At 42.1% G+C, this 20,782-nt stretch overlaps 1 protein-coding gene across 3 annotated transcripts in view; it reads right to left on the reverse strand.

The window, feature by feature from the left end:
• Positions 1 to 3,433: 3,433 nt before the first annotated feature.
• The window catches only part of SEMA6A (semaphorin 6A), a 112,104-nt gene continuing 94,755 nt past the window's right edge, over positions 3,434 to 20,782 (reverse strand). For all 3 annotated transcript variants that reach the window (XM_088530302.1, XM_088530301.1, XM_088530300.1), the window contains one exon: positions 3,434 to 5,929. In XM_088530302.1, coding sequence (XP_088386428.1) covers positions 4,740 to 5,929 — 1,190 coding nt within the window. In that variant the 3' untranslated portion in view covers positions 3,434 to 4,739. The remainder of the gene's footprint in view (positions 5,930 to 20,782) is intronic.

Consider the following 20,782-nt stretch of genomic DNA (forward strand, 5'->3'; position numbering starts at 1 on the left):
ATAAAGCCACAATAAAATGACTACGCAAAGGCTCATTAGCAAGCACCAGCGTCGGCAGGAAGCATATGATCACTGCACTGCACAATGTGTGCTTTTCACACGTGCTGGTTGGAGCAGGTGCCAGGCTTTGGGGAAATGCATTTTAATTGGATAAATAGAAAAATGGCTCTAACTAAACTGGTACAACCCTCTTCCTTCACTTAGTGCTATTTTCCTGTGAGACTCTGAAGAGCTCAACGTTGCTCACCTGGGGACCTTCTGCTCTTCGCTGGAGTAAATCATGTTCACATAAAGTGGTCATACATGGGGCTATCAAGAAGGTGTTGGAATTGCTTGATCCTGCCTTCATGAAGCGGAGTGGACAAGCGCTTCAGATCCCCTCCGTCCCCAGATTAACCGAGCATTACATGAAATGGTGGGGAGAGAGGCTCCACATCCAGCCCTAGGAGGGAGCCAAAGGAAAACTTGCCAGAGGTAGTTTAGCGCCATGCCCAGTCAGAACTGCATCCCATAAAGCTATGTCTTTTGGAGGGAGATGAGGGATATGAAAGTGCACTAGGATTTATTTGCAAAAACCTATTGTTTTCAGTTATTCAGTGAACTTTATATTATTTTTAAAAAATGTGTGTGCAGATTGGCAAGGAGCAGTCCTGCAGCCACGATGAGGTGCCAAATGAGGGCATCCTGAGCACCATTAATGCAATGGGTTTTGGGCCATTAACTTGATTAAGCTGCTCAGAGCACCCCTGCCTTCTCCTGGGAACCTTCCTCTTTGACCAGGGCTAATGCAGGGCATTTCTGCCAGACGGCAGCAGCAGTTCCTGCAGGTTCTGGTGTGTCTTCCGCACTCAGAGCTGTGGTACCGTTCAGCTCATGAAGAATGATGCGCGGAGACCACTTCATGACACCCAGGCACCCAGGGGAGGGAACCGAGAAGGAAAATTGCTCTCAGGGGCCAGCTTTGCCCCTTCCCTCGGGAAGCTGCTGGGTGAGCGGGACGACTCAGCTCAAGGTGAGCTTTTCCTTTGCGGCTCGCTGGCTCCAGGAGCCTGTGTGTTGTTGGTGGCATGAGCACCATGGCACAACGTGTGTTGCCGGCACGGGGCCGCCTGGCGTGGCTGGTGGCCCCTGGAGGAACGGGGGGACAGGGAGCTGCGGGGAGCCTTGCACTGTGCCCGGCAGGCGAGCCTCAAGGGCATCAGGCTCTGTGAGGCCCTGACTAATTTGGGCCCTCTTCCTCCATGAGGGAGCCCAGCATGTCGCTGATTTCTACGGGGATTATCAGTGGGTGTCCAAGCGGTCCACATTCACATTAATGTGGAGTATGCAGGCATATTTTACTAACTGCTGGTACCAGGGAGATGATTATATACTCTTCTCTTATTTATCTGTTTACCACCATTTTCATGCAAAATTAAAGTTTCAGGCAGCATCCTCTAAATCAGGCCTACAAAGTGCTATAGATTTATGCCCTCTAGAAGAAATCCCCCCCTTATTAATATGTAAAACATGGAGATGAAGTCAGTGCTAAATGATGATTTATTTTGGTGGACCACACGTGCTTAAATCCCAGCCATGATCTCTTAAACTATTGAGTCTGCCATAAATATTTGATGATGAACATGCTCATAAAAATAAAATGCAGAATATGAATAGAGGGACAGCAAATGTGTGATTCAATTTTTAATTACCAGCACCTCCCTCTAAAGTCTAGTTCATCTTCCGCAAGAGACAGAAAATAATTTCCTTCCTTGCTACTGTGCCCTTTAAAAGACCAGCATCACATCTGTTTGGGTTTTGAAGGAGAAAGGTAAAAGCATCATGGAAACAGAAGAACCAGGACACAAGGGTTAAGGTAGAACAGTCTGGTTTTATTACATTACATAAACAAGAGCTTTTCTATCCCCATTTGTTTCTCTCTTTTCCTTCCTGTCTTTCTTTCTTTCTTTCTTTTTCTTTCTTTTTTTTTTTTTTTAACAACATACATTAAGTTGAGTGAATCAGATGTTAGGAGGGATGTGGAAATGAAGGGAAACTGGTGACATCACAATATTCTACAACTTTACAACAAAATGAGAGTCTGAATTTGTTGCATCTACCAGTGTATAGCAAGGGTGGAAAGCAAAGGCACACGTAGGTTGATGATCCCCTCAGGGCGAAGGGTGGAGGGGGACAGGGCAGGACCGAAACGGAAGACCCACTGGGTACAAAACGAGCATTTCGAGGTCAGCCCAGCAGCCGGCGTGCTGGGCATCACAAAGGCAGGTCGCTGTACAGGCCGTTGCAGTGATTACTCAATTCTGCATGTTGACAGCATGCTTTGCCATGTTAATAGCAATGGGCTCTGCACATTTGGTACTCCAGGGGCTTGATGCTCGGTAAAAAGGTTTGCAAGTTGGTTCTTTAAAAAAAAAAAGTAATGACCTTGCTACTTACTATTTTTAAATGTTTTTTGTTTGTTTGTTTTTATTAAAAGCGGCAACATTGCTTTGGATACAGATCTATCTACTGGAGTCTGCATAGTTCACTAAGGGTGAACAAATCTGTTTTGTAAAGAAGCCGTGATGAAATGAAAGAACATGAGAGCACCCTTGTTACACACTTTGGTCTAGACCATCCAGACTTTCTATATACCGTCTACAAGCTACCGGACTTGAAATCTTTCCTTTCAATCATTCAGAAACAAAACTGAAGCCCTGAAAAACAAATGAAGTATAAAATTTTAAAAAACAAATTGAAACAAAACAACCACCTTACTTGAACATACTGTCCCGTAGAGAGAGAGATATATATATATAAAAAAAAAGCTCAGAAACAAACCCCCTCATTTTTTTTTTCTACAGTATGTTGACACAGTTATTATAACAGATTAAAAGCAAATATACCTTTGTGCATCAACTCAAAACCTGGAAAAAGGACTTACACACCTGCGCGCTCACACAGAAACATCCCCCTTTGCGCGCATTCACACGCACACTAGCTACATGCACAGCCACGCCAAAGGAAAAGAAGGGAAAGAAAAGCAAAAGTCGTCGCCCCCGCAGCAGGCCGCGCAGCCTCCTCCGCGGCGGCCGCCGGGAGCAGGGAGCCGCAGCAGGGCCGGCCTGCCCGCGCTGGCCGCCCGAGCCCTGCGCCCGCCTCAGCGCGGGCCGCTCGGCCTGCGCAGCGCAACGCCCGGCGCGCGCCGGGGCGCGGAGCGAGGGCAGCGCCCGGGCCGGACGGAGCCCACGGCTCCGGCGGCGGCTGGAGGGAAGGATTGGCACCGCCGTGAACGTCGAGCCGAATCGGAGTTAGGGCACTCGCCTGATTTCTTGAGGGACGTGGCGTTAGGACAATCGCCACTACATTCCTCCAACTGAACGTTTTTACTCCAGTTCCTGAGGGGGCTTGAGGAGGGAGGCTCAATAAATATTTGCGTTATTCAAAGGGGAAAAGAAAAAGGTTTTACGTACTACAGCTCACAATTATACACAACTGAGGGTGTAAGGCACAAATTTACATGTGGAAGAAAACAGGCTATTCACAGATATAATCCCACGAAAAACCCGTGTGATAAGACCATAATTTATGCATGGTAACAGCCGGCATATTAACTAGTTCACACCGTTTGTGGATTTTGTTTGCCGTCTCACATGCAAGGTGAAATGAGATGGCACATCACAAGCTGGTGCCTTCACAGAAAGTATTAGCTACTGACAAAGCCATGTTGATAGCAATGGTGCACAGACGTGCGGCTTTTAGGAGTTTCTCTTGCAGTTGCGTTAGAAGTTATGAACTTGCGGGACTTGCTTGCTGCTGTCTTAGGTCAGAGGCCTAGCCAGCGAATTAACTGAGAGATTTAAATAAAATATCCCCTTTTAGTTTCTCCAGCTAATCAGGCAGTCCAAACACAAAGTTCAAAATTCCAGCTCCATCATATTCAGTGAATCTATTGGAAAAATAAGAGTTTTAATTGCTCCAGTTAATGGATTTCACGTTAAATAGGTATTACTTTCATGTACTTTTCTGAAGAGCTGCTCATAGGATGATATGAAGAAGTAATTTCCTTAGGAAAAACCAAAAGCTGAACAATAAATAATAGGAGTTATTTGAGTTAACAGTCACATGTTATTCGTTAAAAGAGAAGAGTAGCAGAAATCTATGATATAGTTTGCCCAACATGGCATTTACCTGCTTTAAGCGAATGGCTGTAACACTGGTGGGCATTTCACAGTACCTGCACATAGTAAACTTCTGCCGTTGTTAAGTCAGAGTTAGCTTTATCAATGGATTCTCTTTTTTTTTTTCAATTTTCTTGGTTCTTTGTTCTTTTTTTATTGTTTTTTTTCTTCCTTGTTTTTGTTTTTCTTTTGTTTTTAATTGGTTGCTTTGCTTTTCAGAGCACTCTTTCCCAGTTCAGGAATGCGCTGTGCAGTTGTGGAGGAGTGGGGTGAAATGTCACAGTCATCTTTTCACCTGTGTGCTTTTGGCTCAATGATTGTGATGGAGAGTTAGTCTTTTGAGCAAGGAACTGGAGGGTTGCGGGGGGTGAGTCCTGCAATTGCAAACCTTTAACCATGGATCATATGGCTCGGGTTTAAAAAAATATTCCACTTTTCCCAGAGAGCAGAATCAACACATCCTCTGCTTAGCAACCACCATCTTCTCAGAGGAGCGAGCGATGCAGTTGCAGAACACTGGCTTTCCAGGGCAAACTCTGCTTAATTGCTGCTCCCTCCCCACCCCCAACCTCACTGAGATTATGTGCATGCGTCATTGGGCTTCATGGATGTGGAGAGCGGGGCAAAGGAAGGCTTGGGAGGTACGTCTGGCTTTAGCGAGGGTGTACGTTTCAACCCCGACCTCGTCAACGAGTTGTACGCAGTGAGACTCGGCTGTCTAGATACAGTCACAGCTTGTGCCTGAGCAGCATGGACTTGTATGGAGTCCACTCGCTGCGGGGCGGGCGGTGGGTTGTCGCCCCTGCCGAAGCTCTGGTTTCGGGAGAGGTGGGACGAGTTAGAGGAGTTGGTATTGTTGCGTTTGAGGGTTGACGTCTGGTGACTTCTCGTGAGCGAGTTTGTAGGGTAGTTTCTCTTGTAGTCCACGCTGTAAGCAGAGGAATGCATTTCCAGCCGCTTGCTCAGCCCACTTTGTGACAGCGAGGTGCTCGGGGGCCCCAGGGAAGCTTCCCGCTGCGGTACTTTCGGCGGCATGCTGTCGAGATTTTCCACCAGGTTAACCCCATGGTTGGGGCTTTTGCTACTGAGATGGTCCTTGATGGTTTTGTACTCAAGGGTGGCGTTCTGGTCCTCCACAGCCATCTGGGCCACATCACTCATTTTTGGCTGGTCAACATATTCATGCTGGTAGCCTTGCTGGGAGATGGGCAGGACCACCACACTGGGAATGTGGCTGGGAGAAGCCCTGAGCGGCAGGTCGGTCGGGATCACTGGTGAAGCCATTGGGGGGATGTCTTTTGTGCAGGCATTGATGAGGTTCTGGTTTCTTTCCCATTCCCTGCTGCCACGGCTGGGCTTCCTCTTCTGTTGCAGGGTTGGAGTAGACTCAGGCGTTGGCAGGGCGGCCAAGTCCAGATGGTGCTGGTCGGCTTTGATTAACATTTTGGCAGTGCTGCCCGGGGTAGCCAGTTTGCCATTGTGCATCAGGGGTGTGAGGATGGCTTCAGGCTTTGGCTCCTTGGACTGAGCATCTCCAAAAAGGCCACTGAGCTTAGTGACACTGCTCATGGAGCCGCGGCGGGAGTGGGTCAGCTCCTTGTCCTTCCTCTGCACAACTGCCACGTCTCTGCGGCGATGGTCACAGATGCAGTACACTATGATTCCCGAAAAGATGGCACCCATGACAAAAGCAAGAATAACTGCAATGGCCAACAGGGTGACCGGCACCAGCTGATCATGACCCTTCAGATAACTCTCGCGAATCACTCCTGCAATAAACAGCACACAGTGGTTAAACAAAGCAAGGACAGGGAAATGCCTCTTGGCATCAGCTGCTCCACTCAAAGGCACCACCTGGGAGGCTTGTTTGTGTTCTGCAAGGTGATTTTTTTTGTAAGCTTAAAAGCTTGCCCAAATTTAGAGATGTACTGTACCTGCCAGTCAGGTCTTACTTGCATAGCACTAGGCTTTCACTGCAGCATTCAGATCTGGGGTTGGACACTACAACACTGAGGAGGGGAGAGAGAATGTCCTTGCAGAGGCTGCAGTCAGTTTGAACCCCTAGGCTTGGGCAAATTTCCCCTGACTTCAAAAGTGTTAGGGCTATTGTTTCTTCTCCTCAGATAAAATGCTTATCATCTAGTTTTTACTACTGTAAATCATTCACATTGAAAATTCTTTAGATAAAGGAGACAGAAGCTCTACAAATACCAGAGGAGCACATCCCACGTTGTTTCAAGCTTCTTTCTCTCCGAGTCAGGTTGTTATCATTGTCATGTGTTTTAGAAGTCAGTGTCACATGCCTGAGCTTCAGGAGGATGCTTAAATAGCCACCAATGATAAGAGGACCAGTGCTGAAACATATTGATTCTTCTAGATTTCAGCTGTCCTCACGAGGTTAATTTAAAAATTCTCCCTTTTTCTGGACAGGTGGACAAGCTGACCTCCATGCTGAAGCTTATGCTTTTTCAGCTGAAAGCTCTGACCATTTTGTGGCCCTGAGCTTGGAGAGTACTGTCAAGTCTTACGTTCCTCTCCTAGCATTTGCTGTCAGAGAAGGCATCTTCTCTGCAATCTGAAATCTCTAACACAGCATTAATCAACACCTGGAACTCCTGAAGAGAGTTGCTTTACTGACATAGTTATGCACTAAGCCAGCAGTGTTAATGAAACACGACTGCAGAGCACCTAGTTTGCCCTTTCTCGTTTCTGATTTTGTTCTTCATGCTGAACAGAGAGCAGAAAGTGCCTGATTAGGAGGAACTGAAGGAGCATCTACCCCACTCCCTTCTCCAGAGAGTGTGCAAATGCAAGGGCATTAAAAACCTCATATGCTTGGGGGAAATGTAAACCATGTTCTTATTACAGGAGAGACAGCAAGACAGAAAATGTACCTCTAATGCCCTCCTGAGACTTTGGGATGATACAAATCTTTCATGTCATAAATCAGGTCTTTCTGGAATAATGTGTTTTTATGTAGTTGGCAGACAAGGTATTAGTGGCCCGGAATTAGAACAAATGCAAAATACTCCTCAGTAAACCATGTTGAAAGAGCATTGAAAAGTTGCCATTGGCTCACAAAAATCTTGGGTAAGTAAATATTCTGTCTAGATACTGTGTTGCTTCTCTATTTCCCTCCCTATTTAATTACAGCATTTTGGTGGACAAGCGATATTTGCATAAAACATAGGAACTTTAAATTTAAAAGCAGAGCAGCTCTAGAAATCCTAATCGCCTGCTTGTGACATCACAGCTGGTTGCCATGGAAATTATTGTGCAGTGACAAATAGAGGATTATGATTTCACAAGGAGAATAAATAGCAAGAGCAGATGACCCCTTAAGAAATTAAGATCCTACATTCATATGAATGTCTTAACAGTAAAAAAGGGGAAGAAAATAAGCCTTAGAAAACAATATGTGAGTAGAGGCAATCTTCAAATTAAACGATTCTGTAAGTATCCTTCTTTAAAGCCTAGCAGCTTTTAGGAGGCAGGTTTTTCTATTCTTTTCCTTGAGCACTTACCACAAGGCATCAGAAACCAGCCCTGTAATTTAAATTCACAGACAATGTTGCTTTATATAGACAAGAATGGTCTAGCGGTTAAAGCACAATTAGCAGGAACTGCGTTCGACTGCAGAGGCTTGGTCTCCAATGGCCCTAAAGCAGCTGCCTGTAGTAATCACTTGCAATTGTGGCACAGAGGTGAAAAACAGCAGCCTTGTGTCCAAAAAAAGCCACTCTGCCTGGTTTGCAGAGGAACCTGAACCCATATGACCTAAGGTATGGGAATGCTGCCCTAATGCCCACATGGGATGGAAGCTGAATGCCCCGTCACTGGGAGGGATGTTTCTCTCATTCCCGGGAGGGAATATGTTAGAGAAGGTGGTGTGCACTCAGGAAGGTCACCCAACACACTTGGAGCTCAGCAGTAAATAAGCACAGATGCTTCGTTCCCTGTGCTTCCCATTGGCTAAGTGAGATGGTTCTCCCTGCTTGGCTTTCACCCTTAGGCCAAACCCTAGTCTGCGAATGATGGCATGCAAAGTGCAAACCAGCACCACCGCATGCAAAAACAACATGAGCCCCTGTGGTTGTGTTTACATTACCAAGGGACTGACTTAAACTTGCATGTCAGAATTACCACACAGTGCAGAATGAGTGATCGTGTGTATTCAACACAAGGGTACCTGAAATGATGCAGCTCATTCTGCAGGTGTTTTATGAAATTTATGAGGGCCTTCAGACTGTCTGATTGCAGCTAGTTCCTCTTGAGACCAAACCTTCCTGAAGTCTATGCTTTTTTCTGTAATATATAGTAGACTTAAAGGATATATAACATTTGCTCTGGGCCAGGGACACAACGTCAGGCTAATGAGATAATTTACTTTTATCATGGATCACATCCAAGTATCTTTACTTATGCAAGCAATCCCAACAAATTTAACTTAAATCTAATAATGATGGAAGATGGGCAAGATTTGATCCTGCATTAATAATAATGTTTATGAAGCAGATAAAATTAAGTAACAAAAAAGTATGAGGAATGTTCAGTATCCTACTATCACAGCCACGGTGGCAGTGAAATCTAACGTGAAATAGCTTGACAATCACAGTTGTTGTCAATCAACATCCAAAAGTGTTAACATAATTAGTGATTGCCTTCATACACTGGGATGAAGTGTGATGCCAATTATGCCCCCAAAATGTGCCAGTTTGCAAGCAAGCAAACAGTGTTTGTGCCACTTTACAAACTGCACTGTGTGTGCTTTTATATATTCTGCAGTTCTCAAGGAAATATGTAGCTGCCTAAGCTTAGTCCAGCATCTTTCATTAGCATTCATTATTCAAAGAACTAGAAGTAAAGAAGTAAATTGAAAAATTCATGGGAAAAATGTACAGGCTACCTTTTAAAAAGTCAAATAAAGTACAGATTAGTTAGACACGCAGCTTTGAGGAACATCTGCTATTGAAAAGTCTTACTGCTCTATGTTTTCTAGCATCTTTCTTAACACACTATGAATCAGAAAACTGATTGGTATAAGATGGTATGGAACCAAACCATAAAATATAATTGATAGAGATGTTGCTATAAAACAGTTTTTCTGAATAAAACAATTTTACTTTTAGAATATTGTGTTTAGCACTTTGCTCTTTAAAATTTGTTCTTTCCAAATGTGAAAATACATGACATTTGATTTTATGTTCTTTGAATTTTTCATACATGCTCTTCACTATTTTCTCTAGTATGTGAAGACTTTTCACCTTAAATAATAAATTGCAATCTCTGGAAATGGATTTTGTTCACAGAATTACCTGTATAAACACTACACTTGGAAAGAGCCTGTTAGTAATAGTGATAATAGAACTCAGCAAGCTTCAAGTACAGATGAGGTTAAAACTTTGCATCTGCGAGGATCAGATCTTATTTGTAGCTCATGCCATAAACACGCTGACACTTAGGTACCTCCCAGTTAAGTCCAGGTCTGTGTCTATTGCTAATCATAGCTGGACTTCCCTCATGTGGGGTACTACTATCTCTGGCTACCAAAATGGACACCTGGTCACCTGATATCCTCCTCTTTTCACGGCTATTCTGTTTCTAGACAACCTGATCTGTCCTCCCCTTCCAACTTATGGTAATTCCATCCCGGGTCCCTCTTTTCTGCATCTCCGAACATTCCCATTCATTTTCTCAGACTGCATAGCTGCGTTGCAACAGTCTGGAACATACAAAATCCTCTCTTCTTACTCATCTAATGAGAGAGAAGACCTGCCATGTAATCGCATTATTCTGCTGTGTATAACTCATTCTTTCCTCTGGCAGAACTTGTCAATAAGTTGTGACAAGTACCTTGGTTGAGAGGACATTAAGAAAAATGTTTCCAAACCTTCAAAGTGTTTCAGTTCTGACAAGTTAGTGCCTGGATAAATCAAAAGATTAGACTATTGATCTAGCTTGTTCACTAAGGATAGATGGTGAAAAGACCAAGGAGAGGTTCAATTTTATGTCAACAATACCTAAACTTTCTCAGGTGTTCTACAAGAGGTGAGAATCAGACTTGTTGAATGTCTCTGGGTGAAGAGAAAAAAGAACAGAGGTGATGATACAATGGTGTAGAATTAGCATACACTCATCTCATGTAGAATCATAAGGAGGAAAGAGATGAGGCTTTTTCTTTTGAGCAACTAACAAAGGTATTCAAAATGGTTAGAAATCTACATACACACCTGTTCAAAAGCCGTATGACATGCTCTGCACTGGGAGTATTACTGTATGAAAATTCTGCTGAAGATGTTCTGGACATCTTCTGCTACATCTAATAGGAAGTAACTTTTGAGGGCAGAAATGTAATTAAGATGAAATAATCACAAACGGAATAGAGTTTATTATCCTAAAGAATGCATAACATGAGCATAACAGAATAAGGATAATGGATGTCAGAAGAACAAACTTCAGTAACAGAGGACAAATAACAAGAGACACAAAAATAGAAGCATTTACTGTTTTCGCAGCTTCACTTCAGCAAAAATCTCTACTCTTACCTGGGATCAGAAATGTAATAAAATTGGGCAAGGAAATGCTGATCAGAATAAAGAATAATGGCAAGAATATTCAGATCATGTTGATGTTTCGAAGTGTGGAAGAATGGAATTTATCCCCAGACTACATGAGCAACTTAGCCAAAGGATGCTCTAGACTCTGTGGAATATCTGGGAGAATGGACAAACTCCAGAGTTCTGGAAAAGGACAAACATATCATCTGTCTTTGAGCTGGGCCAACGGGAGGACTTAACAAGTGTCAGACCTGTCAGCCTAATTTTTAGAGTGAGAACATTAGACATTAGAACAAATGATTAAACAATTTTACGAGCATCTAAAGGATAATAAAGTGATTCTAAAAAAGCTGAAGTAAAATTGGCAAGAATAAATTACACTAAACCAGCCAAACTTCCTTCCTGAACAAGATAAATGACTAGCTTTTTAAGGAGAACCATTAATGATGATACACTTTGACTTCTGAAAGACTTTGACTCATTTTCTCAGAAGCAAATGACAGTGACCCACAACCTGCTGAAAAGTTGCACCTGAGTAGTACTAATCAAGGGTCTACCTGAAAAGAGATTGGAAGTAAGATGCCCTCCACAGGTTCCCTGAATTAGACAAAAGAAAATCTGAATCCTTGGTAACCTGTGCTTTTGCTGAAGTGTTTTGCTGAAGTTGGTGCAGGGTGTACAACTTGCACTTCCGCAAGGATGTAATTAGCTCCAGATGGTGCAAGTATGACTAAACAAAGAGCCAAAATCATAACTTTGAACAAGGTCAGAGCAGCATTATAAAATGGAAAGGTTTCATATGGGTATTTATTTACCCTTGGATCACTAGCTTCCTTATTTCTGTTTTGGATGAATGTGTCTGTCTCAGGAGAATAAGAATTAACACGCAACTGCAGAAAGGGACCTCATATCCAGAGATCCAACAAAACAGCTATATCATTTTTAGCACATGCAATATAAGAAGAAATCTCCCATGTTGAACCCTAAATAGTTTTGTGTCGTCTGTGATCAGTGACGGTGATGGCAAAACCTCAAGAAAAGCCCCAGTCACATTCTTCTAAATCTAGGCTTTGGCGTATGCTTTACAGTGAATACAAATTGAAATTCCAGCTTATAACCCTCACAAGTGCTTGATGAACAAAAACAAACGACTTTCTTTCCTGGTTTGAATAGCTTGATGTGAGGCTGTTTTAGTAATACAATAGGCCGGATGCTGCTCTCTTTTACAAGCAGGCTGAAGTTGGTGAGAATAACAAGAGCAGGCCACAGAGCAATATCTGCTCCTGCTACTGCAAGTTCATATGTGTATCTGCCACTGAATACTACAGTTAGCTACAGGGTGACACAAAGGCACCTGTGACCTGGAAATGACAGAAGACCTCAAGAGGTACATCTTAGACATTAAGATGCATCAAGACTGCCTTGTGGTCATTTCTGCAGTGAGCTGTCCTACTGTATTTTTCCAAAGTCAACTGCAACAGATGCTGAAGTAATAATCCAAAATGGTGGCACAAACAAAACTCAGGCTTAGCAGATGGGAAATGAAGAAGGGCTCCTAGGGAATATGGCAGTATTTATGCCTAGGCCAAACACGATACCAGTCAGGGAGTGAGGGCTATTGCTCTCTTAAACTGGAGTGAGGGCTATTGCTCTCTTAAACTTCACCCTCCTAGCTAAATGGGAATTGTCCCACTCCTCTCTCCAATACCTACAAAATCGCTTGGGACATTTCACGAAATGAGTCAGAGTGGCACAAGGCCTGACAGTTTCTTTGTTATTGTTGTTTAAGGAGAAAACTTTGCAGTTCATTTCTTTATTCAGAGGAAACCTTTCTGCCTAATGTACCTCTGTATCTCTCTTACATTCCTTAGCCTTGAGATAATTCAGAATGCTGGCATAAGGTCATTACAAGTGGAGTTTTATATAGGCTTCAGAATATCATTTTGAAATACCACTGCATGTGTTTTCAACATATGTCTCCAGGTATTAGAACTGTGTTTACAGGCAGTCTCATGCTGATAAGAGACTGTTTTAAACTGGAAAATCCCTGCAGGTATTAACAAGGTTTCTTCTTCCTTTTCAAATAACAAACAGTTGGAAAAAAAAAAAAGGAAAAAAAAAAAAAGGAAGTTAGACTGGACACACAGATTTGAAGTGACCGCAAATCCAGGAATAAGCAGGGTCTCCCAAGTATTTCTGGGACCTTATCTCATTGCTTTTATTCAGCTAATAATTTCAAGGTCTTCCTGCAAACAAGTGCATTAGAACTCCCATGATTGACTTCACTGGAACTTCTACTTTGCTGAAATAAGTAAGCAACCTGTTTCCTTCACTTTCCTCTTGCTTAGCAGCGACTTGTTTTGCTGGCTCAGTGCAATTCTACCTGGTAATCATTTTCCTGGACTCTCTTTTCAGTTAGAAAAAAATACCATCTCAAAAACTCAAGTGTTAAAACTGCTGGAAAATACTTCCCTCTCAGTCCCTACAACAGCTGTACTGTTGATTGGTAAAGGTCCATAAATGTAAGCTTTGCGTGACTGAGCTGAGAGGGGAGAGTGAAACTGTCCAAGAAAATTTCTCCAGAATACTCTTAAAGGCTGCTGCCCAAGCCAATAGTCTGAAATACCCAGCAACAGAAAAGACGGGTGCATGTGCTTGAAGAGAAGAATGAATTTAGTACAGAAAAATGTATTAAGTTACAAAAGGCCCATGGATCATTAGAGGCATGAGAAGAAAGCATATTTCAAAAATAAGAAAAGACAAATCAATACTAAACATGTCTGCAGTAACATGTAACAAAGCCTGAAAAAGGATGCAATTGCATCAGTCATAAAGGCCACTGTCAAGGTTTTCTGGTCCTTCATCAGACTGATTCCAGAAGAAATCACTTAAAGGTGGCTTTGCCTATTGCTTTTTGAGTTGTTATTATTTTTCCTCTGAACTGGTCCAAATTACATAACCTTTCCTTATTCTTGATGAATAACTGTAAACATGACTCTCCATTGACAAAGAGCATTGCAACTGAATCGAGGAGAGGATTGACACATGGCTTTGCTCACAATGCAGAGCATTGTATTTTTGTATTGTTTATAAAGACAGGTTAAAGAACTGACACCACCATATCCATGTGAGATAACACACAAACCTCAAAGTAACTTATTCAAAAAGGATTTTGGTGTCCTGTTCTTAGTTCAATGCAATCTGATTTTTCTGTATGTCATGGTGGCCACACAAACCTATACCATGGTCACACTTACTAATTTTGAGAGACTAGAAAGAAACAGCTCTCCCCTGAAATGGAGTATTACAGAAATTAAGAGCCTAGAACCAGCAGTCTATGCTCAGACAACCCATGCACTGCCTTCATATAGAGTGGGAGTGGATCTCAAAAAGACTCTAAGTAAGCTTGTAGAGCTTTTACATATTGCTTGATATCTGCAAGCGGGATTTTTGTAAATAAACCAATTCAGTAAATTTGCAGGTATGAGAGGTTTGAGATACACAACTTCCTGTATTTATTATATAACAATGAGAGAGATTATATCCCTGCAGCCAGCCCAGTTTAGTTTGTCCCAGTGGCTAGGCTCAAATCCAGCTTCTGCTCTACAATGTGCCCGATCACTGTTTTCCCACTGATCGGTGGCATTCAACAATTATCTATTTTGATTTTGAATTTTCCTGATTTCAATACTTTCTTTCACCTCTCACCTTTCCCAGTGAGGAATGATAATTTTAGATGTCTGTGTGTGATGAGCAATAGGCAGACACAGCAGGTCCCTTATAAAAAGTAAAACACAGGCATTTGCTGTAGTTAAAACAAGATGTATAAAATCCAAATGTCAAGGAAAATTAATTCTTTTGTAGCTTGTCTCAGCAGAGGCAAACTTTATGCTGCTTTGCATCTTAAAACACAAGTTGCCTTTAAAGTCTGCTGCATTTCCTCTGGTGACGTAAAAGAATCTCACAGTGCACATTTTAGGACCTTTCTACTATGCCTGGGATGAGCTTAAACATATCCAGCTGCTCTTTATTAGCTTACTTCAGGGGATGTTTCACAGCTGGATTAAACCAGATTCACATATGTTTTGTTGAATATGCATGATTTCAGGGCTCCAGAAAAGTTGCTGTAGCCTGCAATGTGAATCTCTCATCTCCATAGTTCCCATTTCACTGCATGGAGCTCCTCTGATGGCACAGAACAAATGGTGTTTTTTTTTTTTCCTGGTGTGGGCATTATGTATTCTGGGCAGCCGAGAGTCTCTCTGGTCTCTCTGGAAGCAGTTTTTATGTAGAGTGTCAGGGAAAGTGAAGCTGTCACTGAGAAATTCTGTGGCTTTCCTTCTCTTTTCTTACAGCCTGTTTTGAACTATGGCCTCTGCACAAGAGGGAGAAGTCAAGTTTGCTGAATGTCAACATAAGCAGCTCTGCTTAGCAGACTGAAGCTCAAAGCCGCCTTACGGAAGAAGTGGGGTTAATTTTCAAACATTATATATACAGCTGAAAACCATGAATTGTTGAATCAGCTCCAATCTTCTTTAAAGATACAAAAATGGAAAAGCTAGTTTTTAGCTACTTGTGTAACTGAACATGTCATAGCTGAACTAACAAAAGAGCCATCTATTAAATATCCAGGACATTCAAATAATAAGACTGTGCCCTATTCTCTCTATTCTCTGAGGTCTTTGGAAAGAGTTATTAAGATGTCAAACAACTATGCGACTGAGCCAACAAGGTTTACTCATATACATGGATCTTCTTGCTTTGAGATGGTCCTCCTGCCCACTGTTGGGTTGCTGGTGCATGTTAGGAACATGACTGGACTGCAAGTTAGTTCTGCTTTTATAAAGAGGGAGCAGTAAAATCAGTTTGGTCGCTCAAATCCCAGCACTGTATACGATGTGACAAAAACAAACCCTGTGAATTAATTCTTCATTTCAGAATGCTCTGGTTTTAGTCAAAAGACCTGTATTTAAAAATTAAAACATGTTTCCAGAGTTCAGTAAAAGAAAGGACTTTTTCTTGTAGAAATATTTGGGAATGCTGGGACTGTAGGTATAAAAAAGCTCATCCATATCTGATTGTTAGGCTTATTATTTTTGTCCATCTTGTTGGACAAAAAAGTTTTACCTGCCTTTGAACATATTCAATGACTAAGGAATTGCTACAAGTCTGAAGCAATGGCCAAAACAGGCAGCAAGAACAACTCTACAGCTAGTCTTTTTTCTGTATCTAGTATTTCCCAGAGAGACTTCTTGTCCTGATACTGCTATCATCTCTCTCTCACACATAATTTTCTGTCTATCATCTCCCTTGGTGGTTTCTTTCAAGCATTTTCTCTTTTGTCTGTCAAATTTTTAGTTTTCTGATTTTTTTAACCTACTTTCTCCTTCTTGCATGCAGTACTTGCATATTTATACTTTGATAATGTAACCAGTTGATGCTTCTTGTTTGCACACATTTTTTAACGTGTTGGAGCACTTACACTGGCCCACCTGTTTCTCTGGATGAAACAAAAGTTTGTCCCATGGCACATTATGAAACACAGGTACCGGATCAAGTTCCAAGGGAGTTAGCCTGGAGCCAGCAGCACTCTAGCTGCAGCGGTGTGTGCAAACCAAATTCTCCAACACGCACTCAGGCAGCCCAGGCAGCTTTGCTTGATAAGGCACCTCGCCGCCTGCAGAGCTGGAAGGCAACACCCCCAGATCCCCACTCAGTTCTGGTTCAAATCTTCCCATTTTTGGATTTATTGTGGTGTTTGTTCATTTTCTGCTCATGCTTTTCATTAAGCCAACATTTTCCCCTGCTGCAGTCGAACCAAGCACCCCGTGTCACCCAGTAAATCAACATGAAGGCAAGTGCTGTAACAAGGAATCTAACTCGTGCTTTTTATATTTGTAGACTGTTCTGAAGATGCATTTACTGATCTACAGATACACAGATTTCTGCATAAGAGATTAAAGCCTCTCTCTGTTTCCTGGCATTGGGGCCTTAACAAATTGTAACACAATCTCTTTTCTCTTGGTGATGCATTCTTTTTCCTCCTTTCTAAATACAGTGTAGGTGGGCCCAAAACTACTGGGGAAGCACATTTAGTTTTATTGAGCTGTCATGCCAAGAGTAGTGATAAACAATTGTCTTTGCAGGTCTTGATGCTGGGTAATTTAAAGTACTTGCTGATTTGGCATTGTTCAGTTCAGCATGTGAGAAGTTCACACTGAGGTATACAAATCCCCTTAGGTCCCATGGGTATGGAAAATTAATTAGCTTTACTGAGTGTCTGAGGGCATTGCTTCTAGCTTGGCCATATCTAGACAAAAAGCATATAAAGTGTGATAGGACTGTAAGACCTCTTTAAGGCACTGAATAGAGACTAGCGTATTTTAGAGATAAAGCAGGATGTTATCTGAAAAAGAAAAAAAAGAGCAATGTTCTTTATACTCTTTATTATGAGCTGTGATTGCCTAAACCTCTGGGCAGGCTGTGGTGAATGCAGGGGGTTCAGTGGAGAGAGGACACAGAGGAGGGGAAGGAGGGCATCCTTGCTCTGGGCCCTTCTTTGAGAGCATCTGATGGGGAGCCATTCAGCAGCGAATACACATGAGGAATTGTTGAGCTGTTTGATGGGAGCTATGAACGGGTGGCAGAAATTAAACTTCTCCAGTGCTAACCACAGGCTCAGAGAAACCACCAATTGCCCATTCTGCATCAAGCGACAAGACCACTTTTGTTAGCTTCTTTAATGTAGTCAGTGGTGCTGACTCTTTACCCAGCATTTTAACTTCTATTTCACTTGCCCAGCTTGGCTAGTCAGATTGATGAGCTTGTATTCTTGTGTAGAGGGAGGCAGGTAGCTTGCTCATTTTTTTTCCCATAATTTTTTACAAAATATATTAAGCGATGTGAATGACTGTGTTCTTGGGACTTTTTTTTTTTTTTCAGGATTGCATCTCAGAAAACTTCTGGAGTTATTTTTTTGAGGTCTTGGGTGTGCTGCCATTTGGGAGGAATTTCTCTGCACTCTTAAATTCACTGTCTGAGCTGGTACTGTTTGCATTTAGGAACTGCAGAACTTTAGACTCTGCGAAAAAATCCTTCTGCTTCTTCCTATGAGAAATGATAGTGAATAACAGTATATTTGTAGGGCACATTAAAAAATGTGCCTATCCCCTCTCCTCCCCACCCCCTACCCTTCTCTTTGAACAGCTGTTCTTTTATTTTCTTCATCACAATTGTGGGTAAGATGGGATGGAGCCTTAACAAGATGGCATATTACTGGCTGGCACTATGCAGCTGGTGTTATTTTTCAATTAAAAAAAGAAAGCCTGGGAAGGACCTGCCTAGTTCGTGCCCAGTTGTGTCAATGTTATCAAGTTGAACTTTCATATGAAATTTCATTTTATGGAAAATCTTAATCCTTTCTGTTGTGGGAAGAGTTATAACTTGATATCCATAGCCAACCCTTCCGGAAGACATGGGAAGCCAGAACTGGTCTGGAGGAGATCTGTTGGGACTGTTCCAGAATATTGTGGGTATTCTCCACTGCCAACATAAAGTTGCAGATGCATGTGCTACATGGTGCCGTTTCAAATGTTTACTGAATGTTACAGCTTTGCCAGAAATGCTACCTTAATGTTCCCCAAGCAACTTCTAATGTCAATGGAGCTGTGAAAACTTGCTTCAGCAGAGAGTGACCTATCATCTGAAGTGCCAGGGCAAGGAGAGCTGCCAGACCATCAGTTGGGCCGTTAACGCACTTAGAGGTCACAGCACCAACGCACAGTGCCCATAGGACTGCTCAGGGATTTACTTGCCAACTGTGACAACTCTTTTCTGGCTATGAGCAGACTGACATTTTTCAGAAGCTTATAACTTGGCCATATTCAGCATGTTTTCCCCTCACTAGAGTATCAGAGGATATGGTTGATACAATGGTAAATTTGCAACGGTATGCTCCAAAACTTCTTCATAAAATGCCAGGAGGACTTTTTGTGTTTTTGATAGTAACATGATAGTAACATTTTTCTCTACCCTCTTTCTTAGACGTTCTTAGAGAAAAACTCAGTACATGTGATTAAAATCTAGCAAAAGTCACAGCAATAGATAGAGGTCCAGAGACTAGAGTTTCTCATTAAATGACCACTGCAAAGCTTGAAGTAACACATACCTAACCACTCTGCTAAACTAAGGATTCAATAGGAAAGACTGCTTTCCAAATGGAATGGCATTTTTAGTCTGTATTTAAAATTATATAAAATTAAGATGGTCAAATCTAAATTATGTCCTCTCAATTTTTAATTAACTGCATGCTGTTAATCAATAAGATCCAGTTCATCCTGACATGAAAAAAAACTTAGTCTTTTTTACAGTCTTAAGGAGAGTTAAGTACAAAAAGTAAGAATCATAATCCAAATCAGAGAATGGGATATTGATACTGCTCACTCAAGGCCTATCTATGTGAAAGAACGTAAGTAGTACTTCGTACAGAGGCATACAATTAATAAACAGTCCACAGATGATACTAAAAGTACTTTGCAACAGGACAGTCAACATTTACATTGTCATAAAATTACTACTGGACATCTTTTCCACTGATTAATCTTATTATTGAATCTAGACACATCCTATATAAGAAAAATGAATTGTTCAAATATCTTCAATTTTACAGTGTATTGACATTTTAATTATACACTGGCATTAAATTAATACCAAAAGGTGCTTTAAGACTCCTTCAATTTTATGGTTTTCTACTATTAAATCCCTCAAGTTTCATAGCTGTTTCAGACACCTTTTACTTAAAAAGCCAAGTTCTTTTCTGCCAATTCAGCATCTTTGTTTTGCACAAAGACTCCTATACTCCATATAAATGCCATAAAAATGGAACTTGGTGTTCCTTAACATCCTGCCCACCAATTATTCTCGGCTATTTCCCGACAGAGTGGTGCCCCTGTGGGGCCGGCACACCCTACAGCGAATTCCCAGCTCGTGATAAACACGCGGGCACGACACGGGTCATCGCGGAGCACGGGGCGCTCCGCGCTCCTCCGCGGGCCGTCCTCGCCGGGCGGCTGAGGATGAACGTGGCTGGGATCATGGCCGGCACACAATAGTGCTAATGCCCCGAACCCCAAGCAGCTGCCTTGACAAATTAGATGTGGCCTCTTTTATTGAAAAAAGTAGATCAAGGTCCTGGGGCAATGACAGTTTCTGCCTGTTTGAGTGAGGCAGGCTGCTGTTGCTCATTGCAGTCTGAAAATGAATGGTCTGCCTTTAAATCTACATGGGTGGACAACTACAGGTCAAGGATACCTGATGTCTCCTCCAGCCACATCTGACATACGATGAGCTCTATTTTAAAATTTACCCTTTTTATACTTGTAGGATCCAGTAGTTTGGAGAGATATTCATATAAAAAAAGCTCTATCAATAATTTTCACAACTAGAATTCATTCATCATGAACTAGGCATTTACTACGAATTTTCATAACTAGAAGTTGCAACTGAGACAACATTTTCCTGCTGTCTTTTTTGGGGTACTAAATAAATGTTACGTCTCTTGCCTTTTGGTTCAAGCCTTGCTACTTCTGCTGCTGCTTCTGCTAGTTGTACCTGAAATCCATTGCTTCTTACAGCTCACTGCAACTGGAGCGCAGAAACATTTTCATTTCTGAAAATTTTAAATAAGCTCTAGTGTTGAAGTGTAGGCATTTGTTTATGTGAGTAGGACAGGCAGCTGGTGTGTTTTGTAATAAAGCCTCTTCATTATCTTTCTTTTCTTCCTGATCCTGCCCATCTCTCACTGTGGAATGTGCTCCTCTCCTTACAATTTCAAAGGATCTTACGGAAAATCTGTGAGTAAATGGGCTAGAGCCTTTCTATTTAAGGCTTGAATTGAAAATGAGCCACAGAGAAAGCACACTAAACCACTGCCTTGTATTCTAATACATTCCCCTTTTTGATTAAAATTGGCTTTAGGATAAGGCCCTGGCTATGGATTTGGTTTCTTCTCTCTTTTCTGCACGCCCAGATTAGCCTCCTCTTTGTCTGTTCATTTTCTTTCTCAGG

The sequence above is a fragment of the Tinamus guttatus genome, unplaced genomic scaffold (assembly GCF_059628265.1).
Source record: "Tinamus guttatus ecotype Peru unplaced genomic scaffold, ASM5962826v1 Tinamus_guttatus_pri_ptg000365l, whole genome shotgun sequence".
NCBI classification, from domain to species: Eukaryota; Metazoa; Chordata; class Aves; order Tinamiformes; family Tinamidae; genus Tinamus; species Tinamus guttatus.